Below are 25,536 nucleotides of genomic sequence, written 5' to 3'. Positions count from 1 at the left end.
TTTTCCAGACCTTGGCAAAGTGTCATTACATCGAGAAAACTCGTATGTACGTACAATTGTTTGAACTGACCTTGGCAGTTTACAGCCTTTCAAGTTAAAAGACATTGTGGAACCTTCAGCACCAATTATTAAAAGATTTAAGTGAGAGTATGTGTATGTTCGAGCCTCTGTGTATGCTTTTGACTTGGGACTATGTGCATTTGCAGTTTGTAGATTAGAGAAAATCCTGCACCCGGTTCTTGTTTCAGTCATTAAAGATGTATGCTGTCCAATCATTATACCCTCGAAAAAAACAGTTCAAAGAAATCATCAAATGCCCAAAATTAGCGTGACATTCATGGTCATGATGAGTGTAACTGTATTTGTAACAGAATTTGAAAACCGGGCCAAAGTTGTTGTGTTTTTATGTTCACTAAAATTTTAAAACTTGTAGATTAACATAAAAAATAACATTTCATGTATGTTTCTTTGTTTATTTTTTGTGAATCTTTTACTCAAAAATGTCAACCTGTGTCTGTTCTTTGAATTATTTTGGTTCATTGATGGTGCGTATAGACACAAATGGCCTCTTGAAGAAATAAAAACAAAAAATTCTTCTGCTTATCCTCAGCTGGATAAAGAAGATTAAGATTAACATTTGAAATATCGGAAATTTCCATTATTCTTGACTGAGTCGCTGCTTGACTATTTCTATGTGAAGAAGATTGTTGGTCTGCATCTTTGGCCCATATAGCAACTCTCTGTTGGCACTGCTTCTCTATCGCTATCAGTAAACTAACATTTCTGCTTCAACCTGTGCAGATCCACAAAATTCTCAAACTGGCTTTTTTCACATTTGAGCTCAAATGTGCACCAATCCCTTGGCTACTGCAGAATTACCTACTGAGTGGTTTAACCTGTCTCCTGTTTGGGAATCGCAGCTTTAAATCATCTCTGTTTTCTCCTCTTTATGTCATTCATTAGAGCTACAGAGGTAATAAGCAGTCATGTGATGTATTGCTTTCACACGTTACAGATGAAACTGCAAGAAACTAAATGTGTATAATTCACACCTTGACAAGTTTGTGTACGAAGCAATTTTAATTTATGCACAGTAACACAAGCAAACATGTAAAAAGAGTTAGTCGCAACTAAACCATTGAATAACCTAATATTTGGTTATACACTCTGAACAGAAAGATCTCAACTTAATGAGTGAATGTCATCTTACAGTATATGAGTAGCACTCCAGTTGGGTTTTCAGGAGAACAGTAGTTGCTACTTTGCACCATCTGTACAGCAAATGCCTGCTCTCACAAACACTTAGCTCAGAAGCCAAAGAATAATAATGAGCACTATCAAAATTCAAAAACATTTTTTTTACAAAAAATATATAAAAAGTACAATGACGAGGACAAAACTTGATGCAGGCTGAAATGAATACTCCCAATTACTTGCCAGAACGTACATAAACCTTTTTTTTTCTTTTTAAAGGAAAATGTTCTTTTAACACTTGAGACACCGAATAAATGTATTTAGAAAACCCGCAGACAGGGGATTCAAACTGAACTTCCTGTACAAAACAAACAAAGAAAAACATGTAATCTTTAAAAGCAAAATGAAAAAGAGAAAAAAATTTTACATTGAAAGTTTAAACACTTCTAGCTGCTAGAGGAACGAAAAGCAAACTAAAGAAAAACATGGACAAACTTGACCACAGACTTCAAATAACTACATCCTGATTCTGGGGCTGGGGGTAGATATTGATCTGCCTGGAGACTGCTGCTGCAGTAAAGCCACCAGGCATCACCGCAGCCTTTGTTTTTTTTATGACATCCAAAACCAGCCCTGAATCTAAGCCCAGCAAAAAAACCCAAAAATCAAAATGCCCCCTACACCATGGAATGCGATCGATCATGCAAAATCAAACCGAAAGGCAGAGAAAACACATCAGATGAAGTCATGCAAAGCAATTTGTGGTTATTTCCAATCATTACAAATACAGGTCTGTTTTAGAGGCGTCACAGGAAAGTTAAAAGGGATACGGTTCCCAAAGTCTCGTTGACGTGAGTTCTTCTTTTTCCCTTCTTAGTTTTTTGTTGTTTATTTTGTTTCTTTTGTTTTTGTTTAATCCACATCAGGAAATCCAGTTGTCTATTTCTCAGTGAGAGTCAAGGCAAGATATACCCCCAAAACATTGAGCTTTCCAAGTGTACCTCAAGGCACCTGAGAGAAAGTGGGGATTTCCCTCTGTTGGCAACACTGTGTGTCTGTGTTTAATTACATACCAGCTGCCATAGAGTCTCAGAGTGGGCTTGTCCCACGCGTGGTGTGACGAATCTCAATACAAAGCACAAAGAAAAGAATAAAGTCCGATTTGATGATAAGGTAGGTGTCGAGGGTTAATAGTCATCGTAGGTGTTGAGGTCGGTGAAGTATGCATTGGTATAGGTCTTCCCGGCAAGCTGTGGGTTGAAATACTTATTTCTTTCCTCCAGAATCAGATTGTTTTTGTTGAAGGCCTGTGAACATAAGAAGAAAAAAGAGAAGAAGGAGAGAAGGAAGGCAGCTGAGTCAGTACGGACTTTCCGACACATGGATCAAGTGATTATTCAGCCCAGATGGCAAGGTAAAAGCAAATCCATCTAGCAACCCTCCCCAAAATAAAAAAAGGGAGCAACACAAATCAATGAGGGGCTGCTCAGTGAATGAAACATACTTTCCACAGTGCAAGGTCAAAGCATTTGCAAACAGGCTGGAAAAATGATAAGCCACCACAGGGCTAAATTATTTTGATGCGCATCCGTATGTCCACCTCTGTCATCTCTAATACACAGCATCAGCAGTTTTTATGGCCCTTGGATTGTTGGTCCTCAGGACAATCTAAGCCATAAAAATCGATCATGTGAGAGTCACTTTTCTGTTAAACAATAAGGATGAGCCATGGGGGCATCTTCTCTGTCCCCGCGTGACATGGTAAACATGGAGTGATGCCTCTGATGTGGTGCTCAATACAACATCAGCAATTTGGCAAATAGATGTGTTCATTTCCAGTCTGCTGTAGTGGAGTGTGTGCTGGGAGTCCCTTGGGGGCAACCGTAATTGAACACTTGATGATGCTGCGTTTGCAGCTGATGGATGCTTCCGACTGACACTGATAGGGAACAAGTGTGCCGGACAAAAAACTCATATATTTTGCTTCATTCCCATTATGTGATTTGCACACAAAGGGAATGCAATCAACTCTCCTGCCGCCCCGGAGACGGTTATGTGTCTCTGCAGGTGGCCCCATGGCTGCTTTCAAACAGATGTGCTACGATGCTTGTTAGCATCACCTACTTCATCTTGCCTTAAATGCTTTTAATTGGCTCAGGAGTGATTATATTTGTCTGTATTTGTAAACAAACGTATCTTTAACTATAAAGTAGAATCAGTGAAAGAGAGGTAACAGAGGAGTTTAATAAAAGAACCCAACAAATCAAAACCATCAAGTAAGAAACAAAACAAGGAATACGGACACGGAAAGAAAAACACATGCACATGGAGGCGCTTTTAAGAGAAACATAAAGATGGGATACACTGCCTTCTCACAAGCTGCGAGGGAGAAGGGAGGGTTTCATGATGGAGGGATGAAAAGGGTCTGAGCAGAGAAAGAGAAACTAGAGTACTGTACTCCAACCTGCCACACACAGGAAGAGCCACAGGAAGTGGAGGGGCGGGGCACGGTGGGGAACAGGATGTAGCAGTAGTAGTAGCGGTAGCAGAAGTAGTAGTGGTTTGGGTCAAATTGCTGTTGGGGGGGAAGAGTCAAAAGGCGGGATGTTGTAGAGGTCAGTGGTTAGTAGAAAATCTCCAGTCCACGCATAGACACCCCCATATTAGAAGAGAGAGGCTGGTGCATGGCGGGGTCGTCCAAGGGCAAGAGTACCGACACATCTGGCTGCAAGGAGGAGAGGAACGGGCAAGAGTCATCTCAGAGAAACCCTAAGGCCATATTCTGTTTTACAGGAAGCCTGGAAATATGATACACTGTACATAAAAGTGCAGCTTAACGGTGAGCGTTGCGATCATAAACTATACAGCTGGAAATACTCCAGGACACCGGTATGAAGTGTGTCTGTGATACACTGTGCATAATAACAACAACGACAAATGCATCATCAACATCAGGCTCTGAGCCAAATCTGCTAAAATACGACGTCAGGTGTTCACGAGTCCTTCCTGTACACACCTAAAAGAAGCATGTTATGGTTTTGCACACTTAATGGTTGAAAATTCACTGCAACATCTGAACTGTTTAGGCCCACAGAGAGAGGGCTGGAGGCAGAATGTGCTTCTGGAAAATCACACATTATTCAATTGTCAGGCACCTCCTTTTGTATTTTCGCATGGAGTGTCTATATTCATATCCTCCTCTATCTGCAACTGCTCTAACTGAATTATGCTCCATGCTCCTGACTCTAATTGCATGACAGATGAAGCTCCTCACACCTTCATTTTGCAATGAAATAACATTCAGAGAAGTTTGCTTCGAGCCAGCGGATCTGTTCACACTCTGACAGTTATACAAAACATTTTCATAACTGTGAAGTGGTTTTGCAAACAGAGATCCAGGTATTCACTTAGTTCATAATATAGCCAGTTTCTGATAGTGAAGGTGCCCCCTGATGGTGTACAGCATAAAAAAACCTTTGCAAAGGAACGCGAAGCTGTTAAAAAAGTGCTTATTTATCTGGATTCCTGTAGTATCATACTGACTGTTCAACTCCTGAAGATAAAGATGTTCAAATAACTGTTCACTAAGTCCCCCCTCACAATAGTCACAACCTGATCACAGCTAACCAGCTAATCACAGGAGGTATGCCAATCATAGACTGTAATCAAAACACGGATGAAATATCAATTCCCTCTAATGGCCACCAGGGGGTGACTTCTCTAGTTACATTAAAAAAGTCAATAAAACACTATCACTTTATTTCTGACCTATGCAAACACTTGAATCTGTGAGTCTATGGCTTCAATCACTAATTTAAAGTCTTATTTAATACAGTATAGTGCTTATTATGCTAATAATAGTACCAGTAAAATACATGTACATACTTTTGTGATTAATAAGTTGCTAGCTTATGAATGTTGGGGTTTTTTTTCAGTCAAACTCATCCCCTAGGCTTCAAAATATTTCACAAACCTGTGAGTGACCATGTTGATCTTATATCCAGTCTATAGTGTCAACCTTTGGATATTTCAGCATTGGAAAGCAGTGTGTAGAACTTGTACTTTTCATTTATAATGTCTACAAGTTGAGATCTTTATTATTTTATTAGAGGCATCTGGAGGTTTTCGTAATTTAGATTTAACATTTAACGTTTAGATTTAACATTTAGATTTAACATTTAAAATTGTGTTTTAAATATGAAAAGTTACAAATATTTTACTAAATGTTGTAAAAAATGACTTGAAAAAACATGTTTTTGTAAGGTTTTGAGCTAAATATGGAAAAATGTTGCCGTTAATTTCAGTATGTTTCACTTTACAAGCGGCGCCCCATAGGTTTTTGAATAAAAAAAGCCAGCCATTGTTTAATATAAAGATACCCTCTCTGATGTGTTTACGTATGTCTGAAATCCAGCTCTGAATGGTACACACAGACGCTGTGTGTACCACTGAACATACCATTGTTATGTATTGCTCTGTATTGGAATTGGCCATGTTTACAAACTCATAACCCCAGCCAGCAATACCTGAGATGTTGTCACATGACCCAAACACAATGGTTCTATAATCATCCTCTATTGTGAAGTTAAAAGTGAGTCCTGCTGTTTGAAATGAATGCAAGCTACGCTGAAAAACAGGGTAATGGTAGAACTAAATTACACTTTATTATACTTCAGACGCCTGGAAATGTGAAGCTGCTTTCGCGTGCGGGCCTGACATCGAGGACCTTTTTGTTTCAAAAAACAGCTACTGTTTTTGTACAGGCTGAGCTGCAGTACATTTGCTAGGAAATGCTAGGAATGCTAATGCTAAAACTGTGTGCATCACTGGTTTACTTGAAACATAAAGTAGTACTAAAGACATTCCTTGTTTGTGCCAAAACAACAGCTTTTACATCTAGAATAGCTGCCTATCACTAGTGAGCTCCACTAGATTATCTTTTAAACCTTTAATAAAGAGCACTGGGAACCTGGAAAAGCCCAGCTGGAGTACGGGGTATCTGTGGACAAATAGTAATCAGCTGCCCAGTCTGGCAGTAAAGGCCTGATCTAGCAGTGGATAACAGGCTGCTTGTGCCTCGAGACTAGTTGGATCTCCTTCACTGGCTCTCACACATCCGACTTTCTGCCTGCACTTTAGGATGCAATAATGACACAAAGAAGCAGGCAAATGTGCAGATGCAAAGCCTCTTCACCGACTTCCTATTCGCTCTAATAAGTAATTGCACTTTTGTATGTTATGAGAAAGCAGTGTATGACCACTGACACAGAACAGTCGCACACTGAGACACACAGCAGAGGAGCACAGGGAGTGAGGATGAACGCACAGCTGCCTATCTGTTACACAACTAGAGAGTGTCTGAGAACGACAGGAGGTGGCGTGACAGTGAGAGTCATGCAGTAAGAAGTGCATTTAATCACAGCTGACACCCGGGGAAGAGGCAAACCGTTGCTCACTGACTCAGAGTGGGGACATCAGCTGATTAAGTCAAACAGTAAGGAAATGTTGCCTGTAAATAGCTCGACGTTTGTCAAGCGTGACCCGCCGCGAACCCGGGGCAAATAAAGTCTACAGACCTTGATGGCTTCCACGGTGTCGTACTTGTCCAGTTTGTTGATGTGGTTGGTGATGCTGGTGTTGAGCGGCGCGGCTGAAATGGGATGGATGACGGTGGCGTCGTGCGACTGCTGCTGGTAGCGCTGGCAGTACGAGTAGACCAGCAGGGTGACCAGACAGCCAAGAATGGAGCTGCTGAGCCCCACGGCAATCATGTGGAAGAGGTTGAAGTCTGGAAGGAGAGCGAGAGGCTGCGGGTAATGCCGATTCACATGGCGGAAGCACAATTGAAGCAGCAATTCATACGGTAACCACGGAGTGTCTTACAGTAAAAAAGACCCTTCTGTATTGCTGAAGAAAATAGATAATTTTTTGTTGCTGCTCTTTTTTTCCCCCTTCTTTGTTTTGTGCAAGAGGAAAACAATCTATCACGGAGATGACATGCTCTGTTTACACACTGTGTGCACAAGAAGAGAAGATTAAAGAAAAAATATAAACGCTTAATGGATGCTATTTGCTGTACCCTTAGCAACACTGTAACAGCTATTAGCAGCTGATAATAGCAAATGAGTCATCATTTAAGTACTCATTTAACCTTAGTCTTAACATAATAATACATTTAGAATTTGATGATTGCTCAGAATATGATAGTTTGAAATGAGAGCTTTATTTATGGCAGGAAATAAGCATTTAAAATAAAATGCGAACATAAGATCAGCTCTGCCCACCTTCTTCTTTCCTGCTTCTTGGATGTATTTACTTGAGAGTTTCTGTGCCGCTAAGCAGGATTGCAAAGCTATCTTGTTGCCCATGATACTGTACGTGTTTTCTGCCAGGTGCTATATTCCCCCTCTCTTTATCTCACCCCCTCTGTCACACACATATATAAATTACCTCCACAGCGCCTCTCCTCCTGACTGGAGCGTGCGATCGAGACTTCTGGCAAAGGAAAAAGAAACAGCAAGAAAAGGCAGAGGTATCAGGGATATGGCCAAACACATATACTCTCCCCTGTTAGCATGACAAAGTGAACCCTTGAAGGTGAATGTGGGGATGAAAGCTGCGCTCAATACGGCACAGATTATCGTGAAAAACTCCACAAGCTAATCACGGCTGTGGCACCTGGAGTGGTTTATGAAAAGTATCAGCTCCCATTAAAGGAAATGAAGTACAAGACGTTGCTAATGAACCCTAATGGACTACCTTTCCCATAAAATGGGATGGATGATAAGGTATAAAGGCAAATGGGCAATTCTACAAAGATCTGTGAAGGTTCTCGTGAGTATTATACGCCTGCTAATTAATACAGAAAAGGTTACAAATCCATGTTTCAATCAAATGTTTATTCTGTCTGATAACTAATGATCCCTGAAGTTTCTAGACCCGGGGACTTTACTCGTGAATGGGTAGCTTTTGCAGACGCAGCCCTCCCAGTGTTCCCTGTAACACAATGTGAATAACATCAGCACAAGAATCCTCAGATAAAGGGAGAAGTTTCACTGATCTCCGTGTAGCAGAGATCGATACTTTTCTGTGTCTCACATTACTGGCTGTCGATAGGGAGATGCCCGTCTAAGCAGATGTCAATACTGATGGTGTGTGCGTGAGATAATGTGCATGTGGTTTTACAGTAAGTATGCTGAGGTTTTAAAAGGAAAGGATTTTCCTAACTTCTCAAAGCTCTGTAAAAACCTCCCTCTCATAATCACTTAACCCCTCGGTTCAGGAAACATCTTAAGATGTTTCCAACCACCTTGAGTTGTTCTTAGGCGTGTTAGCCACTTTTCTCTTCTGTCTTACTTCCATCCCATATTATGTTTGCTTTCTGCACCCATTGATCTTGTAAATTCTCTTTTGTGTCTTGCTTTTTTGCACATATTTCTGACGTGATTTGCAATGCAACGCGTACGGCACTTTAATCAACTTCAGTTGTTTTCAAATGTGTTGCATATGCAAACTTGATTTGATTACTCTCAGCTTAATCCTATCTCTAAATCAAAGTAGGATTTTATCAACAATAAATAGACATCACAAGCTAAAATGGTCTGTACTGGGATGAATGATCATCAGCTAACCAGTTTGAGTTTGTGGGGTTACATTAAGTAAGCCCTGATTCAGAATACCCTCTGCCAATGTCGAAGCTTTGTCCTGTTCTTTATTTTTTATCAGTCAACAGGTAGCATTGAACTTGCCAACACAGAGCAGCCTGAAATCACACCTCTCTCTAGGACTGCCCAGCTTTAGGCTGCAATAAAAGAACAATGTGTTTCTTCATTTAGTGTCATCTAAATGGATCATCAGCTTGTGAGATTGCTGAATTTGCATTGAACATGCAGTTTTAATGACAATATGCAATTGTCATTAATATGTTAAGAACTCTTGAAAACATAAAAACTGATCTGTATGAAAAGTAAGAGAGCAGGGCTTATTTAACCCTTTAAGTTGTCTGAGTAAGCAAGGTGGTAACCCTAACCCTAGTCTATCCCTAGACTAAGAAACTCACCATATTGGAAGAAATGAAGATCGCTTTTGATGTGTACCAGTTAGAATGATTGTTTCTTTGTTCCTTGATTGTTGAGACTTTGGACGACAATTTCATAAAAACAAATATTATATATTCTACTTGCCTAGGGTTATGGTTAGAGTTAGGGCTGGGTTGTCACTAACTTCGACTTGGAGCTCAGAGGGTTAAAAAATTAGCACTTTTTTGTCATTGTTGTGGTGGAATAGGAGAGTTTTTTCTATTCCAATGAAGACATGTTTAACCAAGTTGGTTTTTTGAAGAATAACCAGTTATTTTCCTGATTAGGACAATAATTTTTGGAAGATGAATCTCATTATTTTCAATATTTTAAACCTATAAAACGACCATCTAAATGAAAAGGTGCCACTGCTTTTGGTAGCTGTAGCTGTAATGTGATGGGACGGACTTCTGAAATTGCCTTTAGACAAAGAGGGCGGGATGTGTTTGAGTGTATCCTTGAGACAAGTCCCAAAGCACAACAATACACCACACAATTAATATGCTGCTGTGCTGCTGACAAGAATGTAATCAAGGTTTACTGAATGACAGCAACTTATAGTACAGTAAAATTAGTCTTTATTCTGACTACTGAGTCCTGTCCTGTTTATGGGGGTCTATCTATGCATGATAAACTTGAGTATTTTTGAATTGGGAGAGCAGAAACAGCTAAAAATCAAGACTGAACCTGAGAAAGGTAGTCAAATAAAATATAACTGCAGCTTATAAGCATGCCTGCACACAGCCTGCACACAAGCCTACCTAATATTAGATCTCGACTGATAATAATAAAGTAATACTAAAACTTCTGTCATGCACATATAGATTCTCTCGGTGAAGTTACGTATATTAAATAAACCTCAAAGGTGAAGACTCCTACAAACAGCTGTGAGCAAAACACAAAATGTCTTCTCCTATTTTTTTTTTAACCTGTACTACATTCAATGGCAAGAGAAGACATCTACTGTTATTTGATATGAGATTTGTTCAGGCAGCCTGAGACTGTGAGACAGAGCCTGACAGTGGGCGTCTCTGCAAGTTGGCAGCCCCGGTGAGCAGTTAGCTCTCTGTGTGCAATCAATAACGTTTATCTTATTTTCTTGTACCTAACATTCTGCTCAACTATTTCGAATTGACATTTAAGAAGTTGTTAATAAGTTGTTCACAAGTGGCAAAAACACTCCCACACGCTCTTGCCTTAACAGTATAACTATTCTCATTAGGAAAGAGCTTTCAACATTAAAGGTATTATTATTATTATGGAAACACCACATGCAGAGAGGCAAGCAAAAATACCTCATTGACCGGATACAAACAGCATGCAGGAGCAATTTCTTCCATTTGAGAAAGGCAAAACTGCTTGTGTAAGTGCTTTCTGCATGGCCTGACAAGACTCATAGGCTCATAATGAAACTAATACGGCAGCAGGATTGTTGGAATGGGTGGAGGGACTGCCCTTAAGTGTAGCACCCGAGTTCACGCCCCCACCTAATCACCTGCCGTACTCAAGAGTCCTTGAGCAAAATACTTATAACCCCAACCATCCACGAAAGCGCTGCCCTGTCGCTGAACCTGACCTCTGACATCAGACGGGTCGCTTAGAGGGATCAATAACGCATTTCATTATCATGGGATTCTTGCAAATGAACTCAATTGCTGCTGTGGGCATATGGTGGTGGGTAGTGAAGAGTGTGTGTGTGTGTGTGTGTGTGTATGTGTGCTTAAACTTGTGTGTTAAGTCATGGATGATTGCCCAAGATTTTTCTACACAGGAAGGAAGGAAGGAAGGAAGGAAGGAAGGAAGTGTGTGTGTGATCACCTGGTATAAAATTGGAGTCAGGAGAGCACGGCCTGGTCTCGCTGCTGTTTCCTAAGCACTGGTTTCCAGTGGGGAAAAGGACATCACAGTGACGCACACGCAGCTGGGCGCCGCTGGAGTCACAGTGGGACCACTCTGACCAGCTGGACCAGCTCTCTGGAAACGGCAATGACAGCAAACCTCACACACAGCCTGTCCGATGGGCGTACGTGTGTGTGTGTGTGTGTGCTGCACTGGATGAGTATTTTAGTGGTGCATTGGGTGCCCTCTGAGGGGCTCAAAGAAACTAAAGAAAATAAACAATGAGCCTGTGAAGCTGCTTATCATTAAGGTGTGTGTGTGTGTGTGAGTACCTGGACAAGGCTGCGTGTTGCACAGTGCCTCCTCAGTGTGAAGACCCAGGCAGATGTCCCCTCCGTAGGCTGGCAGGGGGTTGCTGCAGGTTCGTGTCCTCATGTAGTGACCCCCTCCACACGTCACTGAGCACTTGGACCACGAAGACCAGCATGACCAGCTGCCGTCCACTAAACCGGGGATATCAGTGGCACATTTTTAATATAAATGTGAGGTGATATTATTAAGGCAGCAGGAAAGAGTCACTGAATTCTACTGTTTCTGGTTTTCTAATAAAACTGTTGCTAAAAACGTGGGTTTTCATATCTCCGAGTCCTTTACAACAGACAGTTTCAATTGAAGTCACTCTAATCCATTTTGAAACACCAATGATTGATACACACATACGAGGCACGGAGAATATGTGCTTGTGTCTTGAACTGAAAGAAGCTGGGCTTCACCCAGCTGTTACAGCAAAGGCCTGACCTCCCTAAACCGTTGGAATAACACTCTCTCCTGTGATTAATAAAGATAAATGAAGCATCGCAGTCCGCTGCATGGCTTCTCTCTTCATGTGATGCCAAGCCAAACAACAGACGTTTAAAAGACATGAATATTCAGGCTCGCATCAGAGAAGACGTGCTGCATAAATAGGTGGATGAATCGAGAGAACGAAGAGAGGGAGAAATAAAAGGAGAGGAATAAAGAGAGCAATAAAAATGGAGGCACATCTTTACACATGAATCACAGCAGAGGCAAATATCCTTTGCCAGTCATCTGGATAAAACCTCACTTCATTGTAGCAGAGAGAAATCCCCTTTTCGATTGCTTTTAAAGACTTGGAGATGGCTGGCAGCGCTGTGCAGGTAATTGAAGTTGCCGATGCTTTTTGTCATCTCGGTGTAATTTCTCTATCACAGAGTGACACATAAGTCGATCCCTGGCCCTCGATGACGGATCGTCTCATCTCGGGTGCAGACTCAAGAAAAACCTGGATTCATTTGTTTCCAAAGCAGATGGATTGTAGGCATTGCGCTTTCCCCCCCGTCTCCTCTGCTCCTTCACAGCAAACTAACAAATTTTAAAAAAGCACTAGATTAGCCAAAGGAGGATTAAAGTTGGTCTTCCAGCCTGGCTTGGATACCTCGAAATAATATCTCACTTTGAGGGGTGCTAATTGAGTGTGCATTAGTATTCATTGCTGCTCAAGTCGTTTCCTTTGGGGGACAGGAGCGCAGAGCTGTTCATCAACATGTTGTAGCTGTGGTATTATTCCAGTCAACGTCCCAGAAAAAAGTGTACTACACGTATTAACGCAGTGCAGGAAAATGAAAGCACATTCACCCAACGTTTCACTCAAGGGGCGAGCACCTGTGGCAACCTTCCTCCAGGAGACACCAAATCAAATTCTCTGAGATCCATCCAAAGTCCTCATCTGAGCTCGCAGCTGATAACAGCTTATCCTATTAGCGAGAATGCTCAAGCTGTTGAGGAGCTGAATGGTGTCTGCTTTCACTGAATGAATTAACAGGCTGTAAAAATAGTATAGATGGCCATTCACTCTCTTGTCTCTTTCGCTTGCTTGCAGCCTGGCAGCAGTTATGAAGACAGATCGCGGGTGTCGAAGACGATGCGCCGATCCGGGCTTTTAGCAAGATAGCAAAGCCGTTCTCCAGGGGGGCTTGATTAATAATCATCCGAGACAACGTCCTGCTTGTCTGCTTACCGCCCTTGCAGGATACCAGGTGTACTTTATGCCAAACTAAGCAGTGGATTTCCATTTAGACAGCTTACTTTCCTTGTCAGACAGAGTATTCTTTTAATTAGAAAGCTTCCTCTTGCCGTCTTCCACTAGAGGAGTGTTGAAAATGCATTGTCTCAGGGCTTTTCACAACAAAATAAGGCCTCCCATAGCTGGCAGCATAATTACCCAGGAATGTAATTACACAGTGGAGCGCCACAGGGATTGTCTCTTTGATTCTTGGCGTAAATTGGGGTCTTCGTCACACCTCTTATCTGCAACTGATTTCTTTTGTGGTTCCTGATAATTTGGTCAGTGATTTTGTCTCTGCACTTCTTATACATTAATCACACAAAAAACCCTACCACAACAAAAAAGCCGAAGCCTGAGTATCGTGTGGAGGAGTGTGTGTTTAAATGTGTGACTGAAAAGGAGACTTATTGACTCCAAGTCTTTTTTCTTTTTTTAAATCGATGCATGCCTTTGTTACTATAAATGAAATTAACTGAAATCCTCTCATGTATTTAACTGTACAGAATATGTTTGTGGATTTCTTACCTGGACAAGGGGTAATGTTACACTCTTGGTACTCCTGTGCCGGCCCCAAGCAGGTCTGACCTCCATACCGGGGCTCTGGGTTACTGCAGGTCCTCTTTCTGCTTCGGATTCCCCGGCTGCAGTCTCTGCTGCACTGAGACCAGGAACTCCAGGATGACCAGGCACCGTTTACCGTGTGGCTTGAGATCCTCCCCAGACGAAGCACTTCTCCTAAACAACACATACAAGTGTGACAAAACTCTCATCAGTATCTAAAATTGTGGTATTGTTAGTATTTCTCAATAATGAACACTGCTGTTTGCAGGAAGAAAGCAGATGGCTGTTCTCACTTACTAGCATCAATGTGTGCATCTATTTTCAACAGCAATAAGCGGGCAGAGAGTCAATAACCACTCTTGACAACAGTGTATGTGCCTTTACTATTTGAGTTGGGAGCTACAAGCTTTAGCTCAATTTGTGCTGAAAGAGTCTGGCCCATTTCCTGGCTTGTGGTGTTTTTCAATGACTTTCTGCTGTAAAGCAATTTGAGGGATTTCATCAAATGATAGGAGCTTCTAAAGGCTGTCAGTCTTAGTGTGCTGTCTCAAACAATCAATCAGGAGCACAGATGTCGGTTTATTCATTCCCACTTCTGTGTTTGAATAATGCAGGTAGCATGGATCCAGGAATGGCTGGTATCTTTTTTTGGGGGTAGGTTAGTCCCCCAAATCTGAGCAAACAGATTTGCTGATACCTGAAGGATGATTATTAATTATAGTTCTTATGATGCCAACTCTATATGATGTCATCCATTAGCCTGTGATGTCCTGTTTGGAAGACTCAAATCTGTGATTTTGGTGATTTTAAACCAGACCAGAGGGCTGTATGTGAAAGTAAAGCAGCAGTAAAACAGTTAGTTGTTAGTCCTACTCTGATTTATTGTCTGTTTTACTCTACATGACACCATCATTTACAAATAGACATCATGCTCTAACAGATAGGGAAACTAGCAATTAAAATCATGAACTAAAAAGTTTTACTGAGGTCATAAATGAAGTGAGAAGTAGTGATTCTCCATAGATTTGGATCCAATTTGTCTTGTTTGTGCAGCCAAAGGAGACGGTCATAAGAAAGATTGCAGATTTAAGGCACTTTGATATTAGCATCACTTTTCATCTTTAACATACAGTCTCCAGTATTTCTCTACACATACAATGCAATTAGGTACAACGTATTAGGTGTTGTAGCCGCTTTAAATCAACAGTATTGGTAATTACCAAAATGAGTTTTAATGTTTTTTTCTATCATGGTTAATCCACCGCTATGTGCAAGCTCTTAAACTCAAGTAATATTTTTAATGCTAAAATCTAAAATTTGTTCTTATCCATGACTTTTCAAATGCACTAATTTATAAAAGAAACAGAAACACATTAAAGCACATTATGATTTTTTTTTTTATTAAGATGCCAAATCACAGTTATTTCCTTGCATCCCTGAAGAGAAAAATTTGTTTTAGTGTTTGAATGCTATGCTTGATTAATTTCTGAGTTCTTAGGGAAGTCCAGCGTGGCGGCTCACGTGTAGGCATAAAAAAATGTGAATTAAATTTGTCGTTTGTCTAATAAATGAAAACGTATTTATTAGTTTGAAACAAATTTTTGACTTATTTTAAAATATTTCTTATTTTTTTTTACTTTTATGACAGGTGCACAGAAAGTGCTGGAAGTTGTGTGTAGTTGCCTTCTTATTGGGACTTTGGTTGAAAAAGGTAAGTCATAAATCAGAAAGTAAGACTCAGGTGCCTGACAATGTGATGCCAAAAGGTTGTCACCAACTGCATCAGTATGTAACCCTCTGGTTTATGATCCAATATCTGTAAAACCAACGGCTATCATCGTCCTCACTCCTTGCTAAAGCTAATTGGAAAATGGTAACTTGCAATACTGACACGATGACCACTGTAAACACTCCACCTGCTATAATCAGGATGTGCAAAGTCAGTGTGTGCCACACAAAACTGCTAGCATGACTCTGAGCTATGAAACTTTTAAACCTCTACAAACGTACATGCCACCAGAAATCAACTACACAACATAACCCATGATTTTAATCTTCTCTTTAAAGATGGATTCAGCGAGAGCAGCATGCGCCCCGTCAACACGCGAACATGCTCGCTCATCAAACAACATCACTTGACTATTCTGTGTACTCTCATCTGGAATGAGTCGAATAGATGAGTCCTAATGAAATATGAAACCCTAATTTCTACTAAACTGTAATTACCGCACGCATTAATCAGCTCCTTGCTCTGAGAGAATGAGCAGAATGAGTGGAGAGAGAAAGCTTTCGGCATTTTTGAATGAAAAGAGCAAATTCGTCTGTTCGACTAAACGATAATCACTCAAACATCCGATGGAACTACAGTCACTGACCGAGCGCTCTTTTGATGATTCGCTCCTTCAGCAAACTGTGCTGTGATTTTTATATTACTTTTTTTTTTCAGATAATAATGCAAATCTTCATTCAGTGCCTGCACCGCGTCTGCTCGGCATCGCTCTGCGCTCCGTCTCGTTTTGCTCTTGCATTTAAATGAGCGCGAGGAGAGCCTATTAGGGCTTTTCACACAGACCGCAAATGCACATCTGGATCACGAATCTTAGCAATTCAAGCGTGAAACCTTCCTTTTGTGTCTGATTCTCCTCTTAATCTTTTTGATTTTTCTTAATTATTATTATCTCATCTATTTTGCGGACGGCCTTTCTGTAACCTTCTCTTTCTCTCTGTCTTCCTTTGCTATTAACCTCCTCCTACCTTTTGTCTTGCTGCTATCTCTCCGTCCTCCAGCCTGGCCTTGCTGTTTTGTCAGCATGCTCTTTTCACTGACAGTTATCATGGCGCGACTGCTTTGTATTCTCAGGGAGAAGAGAGTGTGTTTACTTAGTGCAAATCCTCAACCTCTTCATAACTACGGCTGACCTTGGCGGTGCACAGGCTGACTCACCCCGGCGTCAAGATGGTGTGAGTGCTGACAGGCCCGTCGAGGGCTCAAGGCCCCCAGCTCTTTATCGATTCTGAGCAGGAAGTGGCATGGACAGTCCCACCTGGCAGTATGACCCATACTCTTTATCAAGCCTTCAGTAGCCCGGTAGACTGGACCACTGCACCAAGGGAGATGGACTGCTTCACATTAATGCTTCTCATATGTAGGCACACATTAAAGAGCGCTGCAGTCAAGGCACACATACAACATAAGTATGTGCAAACACAGCCTTGGATTGTGTGTGCCGCAACCCACAATACAGTATATATACACACACTGCACTTTGCTCCCTCTGCTTGTTTAAGCTTCTTGCCGGAGACTGCTCTGATGTACTGTGCATATTGTTAACGCTACTTCACAGGAGCTGCCCTCCTGTCGCCAAAACAAACAGCTTGGTGCCCTCCTTCTCAAATAGGTAGCGACTGGATCTATCGATCATCACAAGAACCACACACAGCCGGAGAGAATTAATCCTCGCTCTCCTGACAGGCTAGGCTGAGCCAAAGCTAGGAAGGACACAGTGCAACATCCAATAGTCCCCACCGCAAAGAAACTAGGACATAAAAAAAGAGTTCCCTCCCCCCTCCTCCCGTCGCTGAACCTCACACCCAGCTCAAAGGCAAATTGCACTGTAAACAAACTGGCGAAGTTATGTGTGTGTGGGATTATGGATGCTGCGAAAAAGAGCAATGGTGGATTTTTTAAAAAAGAAAAAAATTAGCGAGGCCGCGCAAACACGCAACGCCCTGCAATCGAATGTATTGTACAGTCAACTGTTAAGACAGAGATGGAGCTGAGGTGACATCTGCAAACTAGAAAGACAACTCGGCTTCAAGATAGACAGATGTGAGAGGCAAACAGGTGGAAAACATTTGAAAAAAAGAAACTTTCAGTAGAGAAGAAAGATGAACTGTCAAGTTTTATCAGCACCAGAGTAAACCAAGACCACACTGGGAGAAAAGAGGAGAGGAGAAGTGCTTCTTCCAGCTTGTCCTAGATTCTGAACTGCACATTTACTCCCTATTACTCTTCCTCCCCCTCCGCCTTTACTTTCCATATCAGATCAGCAATGTCTCCCTGAGGAGGGACCCATTTCTTTCAATGTGTGTGTGCCTGCAAGTGTTTAGAAATGTATGGCCGTTCGTACATATGGTACGAGTTGTAAAACCATAAAATTAGGGGCTCGGGCTGTTTGCAGCGGCACAGCGTGGCCGTTTTACCTGTGCTGTCCTGACGTCTGCCGGGCGATGACTGACCCAGAAACCCTCTAGAGGAACACTCTCAAGGAAGAAGCAATTAAAGGTTTGTAAAAGTGCAATTAAAAAACCCACTCCTGAAGAGCGCGAGGAACGAGTGCACAAGTTCAGAAACACATACACACAGAAGAACATGGATTTAAATGCTAACCTGAAATAAGTAGACGGATTACTGAATGTACTAGAACGGGATGTTTCTGGAATTCACCTAAGTTGAATCCGGGGAGTTTGTCATGTTTTTATGAGGAGGATTAAAGACCCAACTTGCACCTTCAGAGAGCGGTGTCCTCTGCTGAAATACTGTCATCCCTACTTCCAGGTTTGATTACAGACTGATTTATTGGACTGAGGAGGTTTTATTCACGCTCTGTAATATTTAGGCTTACAAGGATACAAGGACTAAAAGCACATTATTCGACCTCCAGCATGTATAAACCACATTTATTTACTTTGTAGTGTTTGCAGGGTTTAACGTTTAAAGGGATTTCCAGGAGGTTAAACTTTATGGCTGAATTTCAGCGCCATTAACTTCATATCGTATTTAGTTTTCATCCCTGCCAACGTTTGAAATCCAAAATTTGAACCACACTAACAACCAACCTTGTGCATTTCACAGTGCCCATGCTTGCTTGTGTTTTTGTCTTTTTTTTCTGAGGCTTTGATTTTCTGACAAGAAAGCTCTGCATTGAATCATAAGATTTGCAGCTTCTGACTGACAATTTGTCTTTGAATGTACCATCAAGGAGAGTGCTGGCAATTGTCTCTGTCTCAAAGTGCAACAATAAAACAACTATGACAAGAAGATTAGGGTAACTACAACTTTTCTTCAGTAATGCAGGTTTCAGGTTTCACTTTTATACTATGAAAACAATTATCTGAAATAAACACCTTGTTGGAATGTGAAAAACCTGAAGTCTGTAACTCTATGGCAGACTTTGGAAAACATCCATCCATCCATCCATCCATCCATCCATCCATCCATCCATCCATTCCTTTTAGCTTCTTCAGGATACCAAGGCGTTCCCAAGTGAGCTGAGTGTGTCCTGGATCTGTCCTGCAGTGTCCTTCTGGTAGCACATGCCCGAACATCCCACGTAGGAGGTACCCAGAAGATATCCTAGTTCCTCCTGAATAATTGAGCTCCTCAAACTATCTCTAAGATCAAACCCAGACAACTTATTTCCATCATGTGTATCGGCAAGCTCATTCTTTTGGCCACCAAAACAAAAAGGTACAGCATCAAAATCACAGAAGACGCCACACCAATCCATTTCCCTAGACCTCAAGATACTAAAACTCCTCCACATGGGTCAGCAACTCACTCCTGATCCATTCCTTTTCCAACTAAGAGCCATGGTTTCAGACTTGGAGGTGCAAATGTACGTCCCAAATTCAAATTCTTTCAAATTCAGCTGCAAAACACAAGCAAGCTGGAGGTCGTGGCTTGTTGAAGCCAAAAGACCCACGGGACTTGCAAAAAGTAGAGAAGAAATCCTGAGATAAACTGTCCTCCATCCTCCAAGTATAAGTGACAGCAGGCAGCCCTGTGTCCAACACACACAGGGACATATATGAAATATACATCTTATACATAATTTACCTTTTTATGTTATATATAAATCGTCTACTGACGAACATAGTCTCACAGTTGGTGTTCTAGCTCTCTTGACCAGATTTTTGTTTTGAATACAGCAGAAGGAGCACATATGAGGAAAAGAAACTCAAGGCCAGCTCTTTCCATTTATCACTCCTGCCAATACAATCACGAGTAACACAAATGTTCAGCTGGTTCTGCTGGCTGTTCTGGTGGACATCAAGCACATGGTTGTTGTATTTAAAAAAACTTAAAAAAACAAACAAAAAAAAACAGTCAATGCAACTATCTATGATGGCCAACAAACAGTAAGAAAGATCCTTCTCCCTGATAATTTGCTCGGCTTTCTGAGGTAGCAGTCAGACCAGATTAAAAAAAAAGGGAAATAAAGCTGAAAGTGAATCAATGTCAGAGAACACAGGCAAAGAAAAGCCCATCACTGAGCCTGAATGTGAGCACCCAAAAACTTTTCTTTTGTTGTTAAGCTTTAATGTTGAAAACTGTTTAGACGGCATTGTCAAAACCTTCGGGTACGATGTTTTTAAGAGCTTAGAGCCATGATTTCATGCAGACATGCTGTAGTGGCTTTCTGCCAAAAAAGTACAAAAAGTGATTTGATTTTTTTAAAATTCTGACGGGTGGTGTTATTTTTCTGCCGACACTGGCTTCCTAATTTTGTTGACTCTAAGTCACAAAAATTTGTGCTGCTCTGTAAAGCGCTGGGGCCGAAGGTGAAACAGGCAGCGTGTCACTGGCATCCCAATCTTACCCTGCAAATTTGGTGTCAAGTTAATTCCAATTAGGTTGTGAACTTCATCTGACAGCAATCTGGAGGAGGGCACGGGTTACGTGCTTAGGTGAGGCATAACTGACAGGCATACAGGGCGGGATCTTGCAACTAAGGCAACATCACTTAAAAAGTACACAGGAGCGTCACAATTTAAACCATTCGCTGCCGTAGAGACACACAGTGCAGACGAAGAGGATTCCATAAGAGCCTCTTCCTTAAATGGATCAACTTATTACACAAAATGAACACAGTACTCCACGATGAGTAGAGTACTGAAAAACCCCCCTTTGGAGGGGTTTTCGTATTTACATACCTCATTTACATAAGCATTCAAACCCTTCACTTAGTGAATGGTTAACGCATCTTTGGCAGCAATAACATCCTCAAGTTTTCTTGGGAGTGATACTACACACTTGGAACAGAAAGTTTCTCTCATTCTTCTTGGCAGAATTATTCAAACCTATCCCTGCTGGATGGGGAGTGTTGGTGCACAGCCAACTTCAGGTCTCTCTAGAAGTGCACTATTGAGTTCTGGTCCAGATTCTGACTGGCCGAATCAACAATATTTTCCAATGATGCTCCCGAGTTTCCGCATGGTTTTAGGCTATTGGGTATTTAGAATGTAAACTTTTGCTTGGTTTTTATCTTTTTTTGCATCAATTTTTCCATCTGACTAGTCTCCCAGTCACTGTTACAGAGTCCCACAGCATGATGCTGCAACTATTGTGTTAAAGTGCAGAGCTGGTACTAATGAAGTGACGCCAAGAGTATAGTTTTCGCTACACATGTCGTTGGGAATTGTGGCGGAACAGTTAAATCCTTCTTTAATCAGAGCAGAGGATCTTGCTTCTCATGGTGTGGGAGCTGTTAAGGTGCCTTTTGGTAAACCCCCAGCAGCTTGTCACATGCCTTTTAGTCTGGAATGGCTTCTGTCTGCCGACTCTACCATGATTGGAGTAGTGCTATAAGGTTCTTACACGCCAACAAAGGAACTCCGCCCATTAAGTCTGACGTCATTAGCCATTTCTGGGACTAAACTCTTCTTCAATTCCCAAACTCAAACAAACTGTGGTATCAAAAATGACCAAAATTCTTCTATCTTTAATAAAATAAAATGATCAGTGTGGCTTCTTTCTCAGTCAAGAGAACACCTATGATGATTCATCCACAACACGAGGTTAGACATTAATGTGCTGCTGCGTGGTTTTGATTACTCGCTATTAAAAATTCCTGATGCTCAGCTTTGTGTACCCATTCAAATCTCAGTTAGCCTCAGAGGGATTCTTTTCTGAAGCATTCAAATATTTGCTGTTTGGCAAACCACGAGTCCATGACCTATAGTTATACCATAAGATTTTTAAAAACTGAGTTTAAAGATGCGATGCACATAAACGGTGCTAATAAGAAAGCAAGAGAACCTGACAGTAATCACAGATTATTTTTAGGCACTTGTTTATAACAAATAAAACGAGATACAAGTGTTCTCGAGCAATTTTTGTGCCACAGAAATGTGCCTTGAAACAATCTTGCCTCATAGGTCCATTTTTTTAACCTCCTGGCTTGAGTTTCAGTTTCAAATACACTAACTGTGCACCAGTGCACTCCAATCAAGTCAAGAAAGACCAAAATTGATCTATAACATTTCATTGCTATATTCACGGAACTCCCCTGAGCCTGAACCCTGAACCTTCTTGCAACAGGTAACAGGTCTAATCACTGCTCGATGCTGCTCGTGTGAAGTCTGTGTTTTCTGCATGCTTGCAGAAAACACAGACTGCGTGGGTTCTCTCCAGGTACTCTATCTTCCTCCCACAGTCCACAGAAATGACAGGTATATTGGCAAATCTAAATTTGTCATCGACATGAATGTGACTGTGAATGGTTGCCTGTATTTCTGTGCTACCCCTGCAACAGACTGGCGACCTATCCAGGGTGTACTCCACCTATGACAACTGGGACATACTCCTACGCCCCTCCAGGATCCTAAACTGGATAAATGGAAGATGGATGGATGCAATTAGATATGAAGCTTATGTGCAAGCTAAGTAAGGAAGATCTGTAGTCACTCATCTGCCTGCATTCCTGGATTCTTTGCTGCTAGTCTCTTCATTACATTACTACCACTTTCCCACGCTGCCAATCTCAGTACTGATGTCTTTACTCTAGTCCAATCATCTTCTTGCCTGCCTTCTTTGAGCCAATCAGCTTCCACTCTGCGTGGTTTAAATCTGCACTCTCTGTCATTTTCCTTCCACCTCACCCAGAAACTCAGAGCTCAATCCAAACCTCCACCTTCATCTTCACCACCACCAGTGTCCAGGGTCCTGTCCTAAATCCTATTTAGGGATTCCACTCTGACATGATGGGTCATTGGAGACTAATCACCAAATACATTTATTTCTCTATCTCAATGAATAATATTCAATTCTTCCAAATGATCTCGCCTCACTGAAACAACAGCTGTTTTGTAGATTATTGTTGGTTCTCAGGATGTCGCACTCTTTCTCCATCACTCATCCTTTGTGAAGACCTTCACATCCTCACTTTTATTCAGCAAAATAAGGAATGCATTCAATCTTTTTTACTATTTTGTAGCAGTTTCCCATAGAAACAGGCCTCTCAGGTACCAGATGTATGTGTTGTATAACTTTGTCTCTACCTAAACTGTGCGCTCTGTTGTTGGCTCAACTACTTTTCCTTTTTTTGCTTGACAGAGTAACAGCCACATGAAAAGGGAGCATTGAGTGTAGGAAGAGAGCAAGAGAACGAGTCAGAATACCAAAAAGACAATAAGGACACTGGGTTGGTTGTCATCCGTCAGAGTCGTCCCTCAGCGCTGTCTTGTGTCTACTCAGTGCCTGCTCACGACATCCGTGCACAAGAACTAATCTCTCGTCCATGAGAGGGCCCTGGCCTTGATACCAGATCAGCTGAAGTGAAACACATCAGGCTGCTGACAAGCCACCGTTTCTCCCTGGGATAAAATGAAGCCATCACTCACCAGCACAAGCTAGCAAAATTACAAACTCACAACCTTCTTTCATCTTTACAGCGCTTTCTTTTGCCTCTGCCTCTGGCTTTGTGTGATGCAAATGATAAAACATTTAAAGCACCAGTGGTATAATCAAGCTTAAAAGCTTTTTTTTTTAAAGCTTGATTATACCACTGCTTCACATAAAACCAGCCTGACTAACTTTTAACTAATTCACCACATGTACAGATTGAATCGCACAAGAATATTTGTTTTATCGACATATGGCTTTGCAGAAACCATCATTTAAAATTAAAAGTGCAGTGGGCTGGCCTGTGGCAGCACAGACAGTGAGTAATAGCTACGAAGTCTTTTACATTAAGCTGACTAATGATAGAAAGCGAGCTGGTTTCAATCCTTGCCACAGTGGGAGGGTTATTTCCAGTTTTATGTCGAATACAGGTGGCTGCTTGATTGGTGGATAATTGACGGAACAAAAAAACACCGCCCCCGAACACAGAGAGCGCAGTCACAGTCCTGAATGGCAAGCAGCCTGATATCTGGCAAGACTTAAAGGGTTGTGTTGTGGTTTCAGTCTGTTCAAAAATCTGAGAAAAAAGCAACACAGTAAGGAATTACAGAAGAAAGAATGCAAGCAAGCTTTATTAATTCCACAAAGGTTGTGTCGTGCTGGGTTTTGTCTACCCCTATTTGTGAGCATACATGAAACCAAAGAGGGCATGCCTTCTCATACATTTGAGCAATGTTAGCAGCTCTGTCTGGATTTGTATTGGTTGTGGGAAAGAAACCCCAAACAAACTTAAACATGCTATTGTAAAGTCACTTATTTCAAGCTAAAAAATCTTGTATTAAGTGAAAAAAATCTGCCAATGAAACAAGTGAAAATGTATGGCGTTATTTTTGTGCCACTATTCTGAGCGCACGTAAAAAAAATTTGCAGCTGCAAGTGTTGCATTTTGAGGAGAAATTTATTTTGAGCGAAGAAAAGCTAAATTTGAGTGAACAAAATTCATTGCTGCGTGCAAAAAATGTATTTCAGTGTTTGCTATTATCCATACACACACACAATAGCAGCCCCTCTCGCTCAGTTTTTGCATTTGCGCTTGCTCGCAATGTGTTGCTCGCGCTCTCAACATTTCTGCCCGTGTGCGTTCAACTCTTTCTGTACACCGTTATATTTGTGCCACAAAACCAGCCAATCACAGACTTGGATGCATAAAATCTGATTGGCTGTTTTGGTCTCCAATCAGCTCGAAATGATGAAATGCAATATCCCAGAATGCATTTCGTCCAAAACTCAAACGAGGCAGTGGCGGAGGAACACAGAGTGGCGGAGTTTGAAATATTACTCTTTCTGGGTCACAAAATAAACTTTTAAGATATTTTCATGCTAGAATGGTGCTGTGTAAACTTCAAATATCTGCTTGATTCATCAAGACATCACATATTTGCAAAAGTGCTCTAATGTTTTCGGAGATGCCTGTTACCCACCAGCTGACTGCATAGCTGAACTGGCCATTGGGCACACCATTTGCCCGGTGGGCTGATGGTGATTTTTCATTTTTATGTTTGTTTGTTTGTTTGGTTGGTTTGTAACGGTATAAACAATGAAAGGTAGTGGATTAGCCAATTGGTCGTGATCAACTCTGGGCTGGACCAATTACAATACATCCGTATTGAGGGGAAAAGGAATGCGATTCGTCCCGTACTTCAGCTAGAATGAAAAAGACACAAAGCTGGAGTTATTCTGTGTTTTTGCTGCACAACTGCCCATTCTTCTCTCATTCTCTCCCTCTCCTGTTGCTACTTCAATCATGAAACTGATCAATGATCAGCTGATCGGCTTTTCTGCCACAAGTCCCGTCTCTCTTGTTTGTTTATCGCCCACTTTGCGCCAGAAAGAGGAAACCAGCGAATGTTGCGCTAAACAACAGCAGCACGTTCAAGTTCAAGCTTGATCAGCTGTTGTTAGAATTTATTTAATATTACTTTCTAGTATCAGCTGATGTTTGCTGGAGCCACAGCTGTAAAGCTGCTGCTCATGATATCGGTTTGGATATGTGGTGAGAGGGAAACATGAAGGTGATACAAATCATACATATATACCAACAAGTGTTTGTTTTAGTTCAAAGGCTTTATGGTTTTTCCTATAATACCTGGTGG

General features: G+C 41.4%; 1 protein-coding gene across 3 annotated transcripts in view; it reads right to left on the bottom strand.

Annotated features, from left to right (window-relative positions):
• Positions 1-1,094: 1,094 nt before the first annotated feature.
• The window catches only part of sema5a (sema domain, seven thrombospondin repeats (type 1 and type 1-like), transmembrane domain (TM) and short cytoplasmic domain, (semaphorin) 5A), a 145,347-nt gene continuing 120,905 nt past the window's right edge, over positions 1,095-25,536 (bottom strand). Inside the window, exons 17-23 of one of the 3 annotated variants that reach the window (XR_010094874.1) lie at positions 13,723-13,932; positions 11,444-11,614; positions 11,091-11,246; positions 7,645-7,689; positions 6,771-6,982; positions 3,659-3,919; positions 2,395-2,501 (exon numbers count right to left, since the gene is read on the bottom strand). Coding sequence is in view for 2 of the 3 variants with exons in the window: in XM_063484120.1 (XP_063340190.1) it covers positions 2,382-2,501; positions 6,771-6,982; positions 7,645-7,689; positions 11,091-11,246; positions 11,444-11,614; positions 13,723-13,932 (914 nt within the window). In the remaining variant the exon portion in view is untranslated. Of the gene's footprint in view, positions 2,502-3,658; positions 3,920-6,770; positions 6,983-7,644; positions 7,690-11,090; positions 11,247-11,443; positions 11,615-13,722; positions 13,933-25,536 lie in introns of all 3 variants that reach the window. The other 2 variants (XM_063484120.1, XM_063484121.1) reach the window with 2 other exon arrangements.

This window comes from Pelmatolapia mariae, linkage group LG9 (genome assembly GCF_036321145.2).
Source record: "Pelmatolapia mariae isolate MD_Pm_ZW linkage group LG9, Pm_UMD_F_2, whole genome shotgun sequence".
Lineage (NCBI taxonomy): Eukaryota > Metazoa > Chordata > Actinopteri > Cichliformes > Cichlidae > Pelmatolapia > Pelmatolapia mariae.
Note: the sequence above shows the minus strand (reverse complement) of the source record. Positions and strands in the feature narration are given on the sequence as shown.